Source organism: Panicum virgatum, chromosome 5K (genome assembly GCF_016808335.1).
Source record: "Panicum virgatum strain AP13 chromosome 5K, P.virgatum_v5, whole genome shotgun sequence".
NCBI lineage: Eukaryota > Viridiplantae > Streptophyta > Magnoliopsida > Poales > Poaceae > Panicum > Panicum virgatum.
The window spans coordinates 37,816,605-37,828,556 of record NC_053140.1 but is presented as its reverse complement, the minus strand read 5'-3'; the positions used below and the strand labels follow the sequence as shown (position 1 = coordinate 37,828,556).

The 11,952-nt window shown below is 46.4% G+C and overlaps 1 protein-coding gene and 1 pseudogene across 3 annotated transcripts; one reads left to right on the top strand and one right to left on the bottom strand.

Moving 5' to 3' along the window:
- Positions 1–321: 321 nt before the first annotated feature.
- On the top strand, positions 322–5,122 carry LOC120707278 (translocase of chloroplast 101, chloroplastic-like). Of its 2 annotated transcripts, none has more exons than XM_039992148.1 (4): positions 322–1,220; positions 1,317–1,505; positions 1,656–1,844; positions 1,933–5,122. In XM_039992148.1, exons 1-4 carry the CDS (start codon positions 441–443, stop codon positions 4,861–4,863), a joined length of 4,089 nt encoding a protein of 1,362 aa, XP_039848082.1. In that variant the 5' UTR covers positions 322–440; the 3' UTR covers positions 4,864–5,122. The 2 variants fall into 2 exon arrangements, with proteins under 2 accessions (XP_039848082.1, XP_039848081.1); XM_039992147.1 differs by having other exon boundaries at positions 1,317–1,517.
- Positions 5,123–8,199: 3,077 nt separating this feature from the next.
- On the bottom strand, positions 8,200–11,064 carry LOC120707277 (annotated as a pseudogene). The gene is made up of 6 exons (XR_005688908.1): positions 10,842–11,064; positions 10,287–10,458; positions 9,746–10,188; positions 9,129–9,395; positions 8,757–8,929; positions 8,200–8,672 (listed from the first exon to the last, which is right to left on the bottom strand). The product of XR_005688908.1 is annotated as an SNF1-related protein kinase regulatory subunit gamma-1-like (transcript).
- Between the last annotated feature and the right edge of the window lie 888 nt (positions 11,065–11,952).

Sequence of the window (11,952 nt, the reverse complement as noted above, 5' to 3'; positions counted from 1 at the left end):
TACAACATATAAATCCAAACAAAATAAAACCATATGAAGATATTTCTCTCCAAAACTACAAGACAAACAATCTAAACAAAAAAAAATCCCCCACCCCCCAAATAAAAAAACATAGCACACCTTCATCCCTTGATTTTGCTTGCCTTGTCATCTCACCTCTAGTTTGTGCTGTTGTGCAGCTGTTTGGTACCATCTCCAACAATTACACACCAAACCTAACTGAAAAAAGGGGTAGGAGTATATGTTTTCCAGCTAAAAAAAACTGAAATTTGAAGGAAGCCATCTATAAATATCCGGAAGATAATTTTTCCCCACCCTGACCTAAAACCCTCCCCTCACCTTATCTTCTCGACGCCTCCCCACCCGGCGACCCCCTCGATCCGAATCCTACCGCTGCTGTTTTCTTGCTCCCTTGCGTGCTGGCGGAGCAAGAGGCGGCCATGGCCCCCACCACCGACGCCGCCGCAGTCGCGCCCGTGGAAGAAGAGAGCCCCGCCCCGGCGGCGGCGGAGGCGGCGGCCGCCGCCGAGGGGGAGCCGACCAAGAAAGTCGAGGCGGCGGCGGCGGCCGAGGAGGAGAAATCGGAGGGGAAAGGTGAGGGGTTTGGGGGTCCGGAGGCCGAGAACGGCGAGGGGGAGGGTGCCGGAGGAGGGGGTGACGGCGGGGAAGTGGAGGAGGATGGTAAAGGTGGGAGCTCGGGCGCGGCGGAGGCCGACAAGGATGATTTCGGCGGGGGAGCTGTGGCGGCGCCCGCGCCAGCCGTGGGGTCCAAGTCGGACACCGGCGAATCGGTGGAGGTGGCTTCCCCTGATGCGTCGGAGGGTGATGAGAAGGATGGATTACGGGAGCAGCAGGAGGAAGGAGATGCTGCGGTAGAGGCCAAGGCTGTGGATAAGGTAGCGGATTCCGCGGAGTCCGCAGTGGCCGAGGAGAAGCTGGAACCGGAAGAGGACAAGGCCGAGGAGGTAGGTTCTGGGACTGGAGATGGTGGCGAATTGGGCGATGAGGTGGTTGATTTCTCTGTTGAGAGCATGGAGATGACCAAACAAGAGGATAAGGTAGCCCCTGTTGCTGAAGCTAATGGCGAATTAGATGACAAGAAGGTAGCCAGTGATGATGTGGTGTCTGGTGAAGAAGCCCCGGAAGAATCAACTAACAAGGGTGCTGACGTTGAAGAGGAGGCTGCCAAGCCCGAGCCAGCCAGTGAGGCGAGTCCTGTGGTAAGTGAGCGTCCTGAGTCTGATTTTACTGCTTATATTGTTGATGCTACCATGCTAGTGGTGATGTAAACAAATTTATATGATGCATCGACACAGATTCTGACTGATGGAAGCGAAGAAGAGCCTGCTTCTGCATCTGCAGGCAGTGTGGTTGAGGACAGCCCTGAGAAAGGGCAGAATGCAGAAGACCAGGCTGCTGCGAGTGAAGCCCCGAAAGAATCAACTAACAAGGGTGCTGATGTTGACGACAATGACGAGTCCGCCAAGCCTGAGCCGGCCAGTGAGGCAAGTCCAGGGGTAAATGAGCGTCCTCAGTCCGATTTGGTTGCTTATAACATTGATGCTAGTGGTGATGTAAACAAATTTAAATGATGCAGTCTGATTTCATTGATGCTAGTGGTGATGTAAACAAATTTAAATGATGCATCGATACAGGTTGTGAATTCTGTAAGCGAAGAGGAGCCTGCTCCTGCAAGTGTAAACAGTGTGGTTGAGGATAGCCCTGAGAAATGGCAAAATGCTGAAGACCAGGCTGCTGCCAGTGAAGTCCTGGAAGAATCAACTAACATGGATTCTGAATATGAAGACGCCGAGCCTCAGCTAGACAGTGAGGCGAGTCCAGTGGTAAGTGAGCATCCTCAATCTGATTTTGTTTTTTATAGCATTGATGCTAGTTGTGATCTAAACAAATTTAAATGGTGCACCTATCCAGGATGTGAATGATGGAAGCGCAGAGGAGCCTGCTCCTGCATCTGCAAACAGTGTGGTTGAGGATAGCCCAGAGAAAAAGCAGAATGCTGAAGACCAGGTTGCTGCCAGTGAAGCTGTGGAAGATGTTGGTGCCAAGAAACTCACAGAGGTTGAAATTGGTGCTGCTGCTCCAGAGTTGGTGCCAGAATCAAGCAATGAAAATAATGGTGCTGATGAGACTGTTGGTGCTACTGAGGTTGCTGATCACAAAGAGGAGGCTGGTGACAATGACATAATTGAGGCGGAGGCTGTGGCAGATGTTGAGGATGGGGTTGGCAACGAGGCTGATGAGGATGAGGATGGGGCAAACTCTGACACGAGTCCCGCACGTGTTGCTATCTTAGAGAGCTCTGAAGCTGCAAAGCAGATCATGAAGGAGCTTGCAGAAGGATCCTCTAGTGGTAGTGTGTCTGGCTCAAGAGACTTCAATGATAGCATGGATGGGCAGATTATGCTTGATGATTCAGAGGATGATGAGGATGATGACGGGGAAGAGAAGGGATTTGATTCTGCTGCCCTGGCTGCCCTTCTGAAAGCGGCGACAGGTGGATCATCAGATGGGAAGATCTCAGTCGGTTCCCAAGATGGTTCTAGAATATTCACCATGGATCGACCTGCTGGTCTGGGTTCATCGGCAACATCTCTAAGGCCTATTGCTCCTCGACAACCTGCCAGGTCAAACCCATTCAGCCCCTCGGAGCTTGCAGTTACCACTGATCCTACTGAAGAGATGACTGAGGAAGAGAAGAAGTTGCATGAAAAAGTTGAGTTGATAAGAGTGAAGTTTCTGCGTCTCGTTTACAGGTTGGGAGCTACTCCTGAAGAAACAGTAGCAGCACAAGTGTTGTATCGTTTGAGCCTTGCTGAGGGTATTCGGCATGGAAGGCAGACCAACCGAGCTTTCAGCCTTGATAATGCACGGAGGAAGGCCTTAATTCTTGAAGCAGAGGGAAAAGAGGATCTGGACTTCTCATGCAACATACTTGTTCTTGGAAAGATTGGAGTTGGCAAAAGTGCAACCATCAATTCTATTTTTGGTGAAGAGAAGACCAGAACTGATGCCTTTAGCTCAGCTACCAGCAATGTACGAGAAATTGTTGGTGATGTGGATGGCGTCAAGATTAGAATCATTGATACACCAGGCCTTCGACTCAATGTGATGGACCAAGGATCCAACAGAAAGGTTCTTTCTGCTGTCAAGAAATTTACCAAGAAATGTCCCCCAGATATTGTTCTATATGTTGATCGTCTGGATAGTCTGAGCCGTGATCTCAATGATTTGCCTCTTCTGAAAACCATTACCGCTGTTCTTGGTTCATCCATATGGTTCAACGCCATTGTCGCGCTCACACATGCTGCCTCTGCTCCTCCTGAAGGCCTCAATGGTGCTCCCATGACATATGAGGTCTTGATGGCTCAGAGATCCCACATCATCCAGCAATCCATCAGGCAGGCTGCAGGAGATATGCGTTTGATGAACCCAGTAGCCCTTGTTGAGAACCATCCTTCTTGCAGGAGGAACCGCGAGGGCCAGAAAGTGCTTCCCAATGGCCAAAGCTGGAGGCATCAGATGCTGCTTTTGTGCTACTCCTCAAAGATATTATCAGAAGCCAACTCACTTTTGAAGCTTCAGGACCCTAATCCTGGGAAGCTTTTTGGGTTCCGTTTCCGCTCCCCGCCTCTTCCCTTCCTGCTGTCCTCACTCTTGCAGTCAAGAGCCCACCCCAAACTTTCTGCTGAGCAGGGTGGCAATGAAGATGATTCTGATATTGAATTGGATGATTATTCAGATGTGGAACAAGATGATGATGAAGAAGAATATGATCAGCTTCCACCCTTCAAGCCCCTGACCAAAGCTCAGCTTGTGAGGCTCACAAAGGAGCAGAAAAATGCTTATTTTGATGAGTATGATTACAGGGTCAAGCTTCTCCAGAAGAAACAATGGAAGGATGAGATCCGCAGGTTAAAGGAGATGAAGAAGAGGGGAAAAACTGATCTGGATGATGATTATGGGTATGCTAATATCACTGGTGAGAATGATCAGGACCCTCCTCCAGAGAATGTATCAGTTCCCTTACCTGACATGGTGCTGCCTCCTTCATTTGATTGCGACAATCCCACGTACCGGTACCGCTTTCTGGAGCCAACTTCAACTGTCCTAGCAAGGCCTGTTTTAGATGCGCATGGGTGGGATCATGATTGTGGTTATGATGGAGTAAGCGTTGAAGAGACACTAGCTATCCTTAATAGGTTCCCAGCAAATGTAGCAGTTCAGGTTACCAAGGACAAGAAGGAATTCAGCATCCATTTAGACTCTTCCATTGCAGCAAAGCATGGGGATAATGCCTCATCACTTGCTGGTTTTGATATCCAGACTGTTGGGCGGCAGCTTGCATATATTCTCCGTGGTGAGACCAAAATCAAGAATATCAAGAAGAACAAGACCACCGGAGGATTCTCAGTAACTTTCCTGGGTGACATAGTGGCAACTGGACTGAAGGTCGAGGATCAGCTCTCCCTTGGGAAGAGGCTGTCACTAGTTGCCAGTACTGGTATGATGAAAGCCCAAGGGGACACTGCATATGGAGCTAACTTGGAGGCACGCCTGAAAGACAAAGACTACCCAATTGGCCAGTCGCTGTCAACCTTGGGTCTTTCTCTGATGAAGTGGCGCCGGGACCTCGCTCTGGGTGCTAACTTGCAGTCACAATTCCCCATCGGAAGGGGCTCGAAGATGGCAGTCCGACTTGGTCTGAACAACAAGCTGAGTGGGCAGATCACCATCAGGACAAGCACCTCAGAGCAGGTTCAGATTGCACTTCTGGGTCTTGTGCCGGTTGCAGCTTCCATCTACCGGAGCTTCTGGCCCAGTGAACCGTCGTTTGCTTATTAACCTGTCAGGGACTACTTATTTGATCACAATATCATTTCTCATCCTTTCCTAATGAACCGTATTTCCTGTCATTTCAGTTTACTTTTTTGTAATTGGCAGATAGTTTCTGCCGTAATTTTGTCTGAAGAAAGTTGTGAGATTTGTATGGAACTATAGCTGAACAATGTCGTGGGATCTATTATCCTTGTGTTTGTCAATCTATTGCAGTGTTGCTATTCCTAAGACTGTATAATCTGTCAATAATTCTGCTTTGCTACTAGTGCTGATGTTATGATTAGTGTTACTAGCTGGTGATAGCATGCCTTGCATCTGGCTGCTAATGTCTATGATCTTTGTGGTTATCATTCTAATATTCTTCTGAATTCAGAAACTGCTGTTCCCAAAAAAAAAAAACTGCTGGATCAACACGTTTCTGCATATGCGTCGGATTAAAGATCTGAACTCTTTATGTTTCTGGACATGTAACAGTAGTCGAGGTGCACGTTTTACATCTGACTTGTATGTCGTTCAAGATGCATCATGGATTCATGGGCTTGTAAAGAACAACGCTTATCAGCTTTTAGCTGATGCAAAATGATTCAGTTGACCAACCCCTTTCTTTTACATTAGATGGTTGCAGTTGCCAACAATCTATGCGATTGCTCCTTCGGCTCATCCTGTACCTCTGCAATTTTACTCAGATATGATGTGATTGGTGTGATAGTGCTCGCGGAGGCAGGCCAGCAGAGGAAGCCCTTGCTGTTAGATGCTCTATTTTCCCAGTTTTACTCAGATTTAGGTCTGCATTCATGATTTTCTTTACTTCCTGCTCATGCTTGGCGATGGCAGTTTATGTGCCTGGAGATGCTGCTTCCTCTGGACAATGACAGGTATTAAACAGCTGAGCTTTTCCATCACCATCACTTCATCTGGAGTTCAGTATTGCAATGTGAGCTATTCCTTGACCTAGGCAATTGTTAATCCATCTGTTTACTGGGATCTGTTTATTGGATTATATTGGTTTTGGGTGTTTGGATCCTCTGCCCAATCTGCCTCGCCTCACTGGATAGATTGGTAGAACCTTCCCATTATTTGCACCTTGAGCGAAGGCGATCCATGATGGCTCTCTCGTACAAGCAAGCTTTGCGAACAGTGCAAAGTGAAGCTCTGCACACTAGTACCTAAATGGGGAACCGACTCGGTCACTGACACGTGGGCCAGGCCCACGTGTCAGTGACTGAAATAACCTCTGCAGCTATTGCAGAGGATCTCAATCCCATGCCCACGGCTACCTGCAGCATGGGATTTGTGCTTGATTTGGATGGAGATCAGTCTGTCAATTTTTCATTTGGTCAGTGGATTCGTAAGGTACAACGCCAATTTGGAAATCCTTTTGAAAAATTCCAATACAACACAAGTTCACATTTTTTGTTGGAAGTTGAGTAATGACGGTCTGGCGCTGCAAGCTACTAGTGGGAAGGTCACCTTGCATCTTCAAATGCGCCTTTTTACTTGGTTTGCCGACGAAAATAACCTTTCTTAAAGTGTGCTCTTCTTCACACCGAGCGCATTGGCAAGATCCTTGATGGTTTTGCGCTCTCCCAAAGGCACATCTTTGATTGCTTCCATGTCTATTTCTACTTTCTTACGACCACAATTTTTAACGTACTTGTTTCTCACACTTCTCACACCTTCTATCCCACCATAATCCTGTCCATTGCGCCACACACTCTGCACAAGTCTAAGTGGCACACCAAATTTCAGTGCAACAGCCTTGGAAACTCCACGGTGCAGCACGGGAGGATGTGTCTTCGCCAACAGCTCTTGATATATGGCGATCTTCAAGTCATCCGAGTAGTATCTCCTTTTCTTCACATTTGATCCTGAACAAAGAAAATCAAATTCAGTTCATAAAAAAAATCAAATCAAATTCAAAATCTAAAAAGGACCAATCCAGATGGCAAGACACAGGGTCACTATCAACTGTAGCACATCCGTCAAACATAAAACAGAATGTAACATAATGTATGCTCTCTCTGTCTACTATGCCACCGCCGACAATAGGATCAAAGATGCTGTATCAAGTAATGAAGCGATCGGCAGCAAGTAAATTTCAGGTAACTTTCTCAACTTTTTGAAATTTTTAGGTTAAGTTACATGCAAAAATTTATGAACTTTATGAATTTTTGCATCAATTAACATGAAGATGACTTTTGAATTTTCATGTCAAGGAAACATCCAAATTAAAGAGTGGTGAACTTTCAGCAGGGTCAAGACATGACCTGCCTGCAACTAGGAGACGTGCTACAACTACTGAAACTGATCCAATCACTAATCTTGCAAAAGACTGAAACTGAACCTAATCCAGAAAATGAACCCATCTCTGAAATTAAACTGAAACATGAGCTACAACTTCTGTACCGAGTACAACTGCTGGAAAATGAGCTAAACTGAACTTAACAATGGAACCATCAATTGACTAATCCGAAAGCCGACAACATCTAAAAAACAAAGAGACGTTGATTTGAAATTACAGTATCGAAACTGACAATAGGAGTACTTTCCCTGTCCTGCAGCAGCGTTACCTCCTACTCCTCCATGTCCCACAGGTCCAACAGCCACATCTTGCTCATTTAAAGAAGCAAAGGGTGATGCTCAATCATTTCGATCTTTCTGAAAACGAAGAGAAGCGCATGCAGACAGGCCAAGAAATCCTCTTACCCTGCTGGCCGGCAGCACTCTCATCTCCTCCTCCTGAAGCCACTCCATCTCCTTGCTCTTGTACTCCGTGACGATTACCTCCATCTCCATCCTCCCGCGCCATGATGCCGAGCTCTACTAGTTCGTGCTCTGGGCCATCCCAATCTGAGATGCCATCCCAGTGTATGGCGGGGTTGTTCAGGTCCAAAACGGGAGGCTCAAGGTTGAGGTCAAAGGGATGTGCCGCCATTGCTCTGAAGTCAGAACTCTACACCGAACCTTCTGCTGGGAGAAGGAGGCCGTGAAGAGATGATGATTTGATCGGGAGGGAGGCCGTGCTGTTGGTTCCAATGCAACCCTGTATAGCCAATGATGCTGTTGGTTCCAAGGCGTGAGAAAACGCTTCGTTGCCTGGGTATTGACTGCATGCACGCCTCAACTCTGACGAGGATCGGAGAAGAAACGCTTCGTATGCTGGTATGCATGCGTATTGATTTGCTGTATAAACCGTTAGCAAGGATACGCTCTTTAGTATAAAAATAGTTTGTTAGTTACTTGGATATAATTTCAGGCTGCATACAGGGCCTGCAATTAACGTCGGCAAATGAGTGGATCGCCTTCAGTTTGTGAACAGATATACTTGATTACCAAAAAAACTACTATAAACGACACAGTAAACTCAATTTGAGAGGACACATAAGCCTTGCTTTTTAATCTAAGCAGAATTTACAAGATTAACACAATCTGAAAGCATTATTCCAACTAAAGAGATCACATCAACTCAGCCTGTTATTCCCACGTCCACGTTACATAAAGCTCAACTTTCTCCACTGATCTGGCTCCTCCCTCCAGCTTCTCCAATATTTGCTGAAGCCAAATAGATGTCGCAGTAACCGGGTGGCTCGTGGATGAAGCACGAGATCACATCGCGCAGGGTCACAACACCGACAACCTCAAGGTCACCATCCACTACATATATACGGTGGGTTATTCTTGATGCAATGCTGTCGATAACGCTACCAAGGGAAGTGTCAGGGGCGCAGGTGGGTGGCGGCTTCACCAGGCAGTCGTTCCCTGAGTCAGGAAGAGTGGAGCCTAGAGTCTTCATGAATTCAATGACAGTAAGTTGCCTGTATTCAAGAAATCATTAAGGAAATTAAATGAGGAATACAAAGTACTAACAAAGATCACTAGTACATAAGATGGCCTTATACCTGAAATTCGAAAATAAGTCAGGTCTAAGCAACAGAAAGCGAATGTCCCTTATGCTCACACTGCCAACAAGTTTCCTTTGGGGCCCTTCCACTACTGGTACACCACCAATTTTGTTATCCTTCATGCACTTGAAAGCTTCTAATATTAGATCATCACTCTTCACAGTTATAACCTGAATAAAGCACAAAATTGCAATATCAGCATTTGCCAAAATCTGTTGCAGACCAAATACACAAGGATTTTAATATTGTAGTACTTTGCAGCTTGCAGATGTAAACTAATCTGAATACAATAGACCTTGGGGACGGACAGGCTCTTGCATTAAAAGAGGGGAATTTAACTGAAGCAGCAATTTAAGGAGACAAAATAACCTCATCAATTGACATAAAAGGAAGTCCCAAGTCTGAAAGAGGAAGTGCAGAAATGTAGTCAAACCAATCCCTTCCTTTACACTGTTGCAGTCCTTTGACAACACCAGTCTGAGTAATAAAGTTCTTGATAACAGGTTTGTCAGGCTCAATCACTGGGACGTTTCTCAATCTGTACTTGGAGAGCAATAGTAGTACAGTAAGCATGGAACTGTCTAATGTAATGGGGACAAAAGGAGACCAGCGGTATGACTCCACAATTGAATGAACCTGCAATAAATTGAGAATGATTGAATGAGTACAAGCTAGCAGGGCTTACACTTAAAGCAAATTATAATCATGCAAAGTTCATCTTAAGTAAAGGGCCCCAACAGATGGTTGAAGTAAACCTTAGCAACAAACCGCAGAGTTAAGTTACATGTATTAAGACATAGAACCAAGTGATGGGGTATATAGCTGTAATTCTATGGTAACAAAAATTCAATAAAGCGAATCAGTGAAACATTCACTTAAACTTCATGTGGATGGATTCTTAAATTGATTAATTTTGACAAAACTGATTTACTATTGCCCATGTAGTGCAAAAGTGCGCACAATTCATGATAGAGTGGACGTCTTACTGTTGTTGATTTGAAAGGTTCTTGCTCAAGCAAAATTTTGTAGAAATCTTCTCCTAAGTGATCTGCGGCAGCTAAACCATCCTTTGCCACACCCTTTTCAGCAGTTAAACCACCAGCAACAGCAGCCCCTACTGCAGCTGCAGTCAAGCCAGCCACTGCCGCTGGGCCAATTGCACCCAATGCTGCGACCCCCACCGCACCAACAGCACCCATTCCAACCCCTGCAGCAGTTGCCGATCCAGCGGACAGAGCAATAGAAGCAAGCTCAGCATTTTCTAGTACCCAAAGGATGATTGCCGAGTAATCAATAACACCAAGATACCGCCCTTGCCAATCAGCTAGGGCCCCAGGTTCCGGGTTCAGCACGGGAGCTGCCCTTATGTTGTGTTCCGAGAGAATCCTCACAGCCTCAAGAACAGAGGTGTCACCAGGAATTTCAATTACTGCACAGAAGAACATTGCAGATTACGGACAGTATAATAAACAAGATGGTACATGAGATATAAAACAATTGAGTAGATCATTTGGCAGAAGTGGGTACCTCGGCCAGTAGGAACCTCAGGGAAGGATGAGACTGGAATCTGAGCAAAGGCAGCGGTCAGTGATTCTTGCAAAGATAGTGGCAGCTTCTTTTTGGATTGGATAGCTTCAAAGTAGGCATCACAGCTCGGGAATTCTGCATTTTCCTTGGACTGATCCATGTCTACAAGAAACTTAGTCAAACAGACACAATTTATCAAGACATTGTCACCAACTTATTACATATGCAGAACGAGAATCATCAAGATAATAAGGTTTGCCAGCATACTCAAGTAGCGAATGCAATTAACTCTGTTTGCAAGAACTATGTCTAGATTAGGCATCCCCTCAGAAGAACCGGGTGGCATTCCATCATGGTGGCATTACAACAAACACCCTACTGGCATGGCTTGAACTTGAAATCATCTATCGAAATCATTCAAACCCCCACAAGGCAAGGAATCAAGGAAAACTTTCCATCCACTTTCGTACCCAAGGAATCACATAAACCGACAGCAACTCAGACAACGAGATGGATTGTTAACCACAGTACACCAGAGCGTGAAGTCTGTATCACCTTGGGCTTTTGGGTGCAGGAACCTCCACGAAGAAGTAGCGCCCTCAAGAACCGCCGCCGCCGCCTCCCGGGCCAGGGAAAAGAAACTGGGACTGAGGGCGGACCGGGGGGGGGGGGGTCTGGTTTTGGCGGATCTGCGACCCCCTGTACCCGTGGCTCCGGGTTCTTGGACGGTGACGGGAATTCGGAAACGGTGGGCGGCAGCAGCTTTGTTTCTTGGTAGCAATCCAGGGGCAGGGGGGGCGGGCGCCCGGATGGGAGGGCAAGACTCAAGAGAGGAGAGGCGGCAGGAGTCGCGGCGGACGCGAGATGGCGAGAGGTGACCGCACCACGTGCGCAGGATTGGAATGTGCCGACGACAACTGCTACCGAGTACAGTTCCTTTCCTATTGGGCCGGGCTTGTGATGTCAAGAGGCCTACGATCCCACGAGTGGGCTGCTGGCCCAACAAATACGAAGTTATGAAATGCAACTCATTTGCTTGCTTTTTTTTTTAATAATGACCCATGCTTGTTTGACTCACAGGTTGTTTAGAGGAGGCTGCTGAAGGTTTACCTTTTTTATTGTTTGACTCATCTTCATTTTTTTTTGTAGAACCTTGTTTGCAAGCTATACTTTGTGATTATTGGGCATGGGAAATGGGTGATCGGTCGTATTTTATAAAAAAAGAAATTGTTGAGGGACACATGCTTGGGCCCGACATCTAAGACAACAGCAACTCACTGCTGCAAGAGCATCTCCAGCAGTCCCCCCACAATAATCATTTTTCAATAATTAGTATTAAGAGATGTTCCAATAAAAAATTTAGAATTATTTGAGGACTTGTTCTTGCAATCTTCCAGTAACCTTCTCCCAATCCAACTACTTCATTGGTAGAGTCACAACTCCCCCTTTATTGAGGCTTTTATCTGTATATTCTTATATTAAGTGCTCTTGATCTCCATACCCCTATTTTTTTCAGTCGCACCTGTATGTCCTACCGCCAACTTATCTTTACCCTATACCCTTTTGAACGGAACGAGCACTTACAGTACCTAATGGAGATAGGAAAAGACAATTTTGCCCTTATGTGGTCAGGGGGCGGCACCGGAGGAGCATGGCCGCGGCAGCG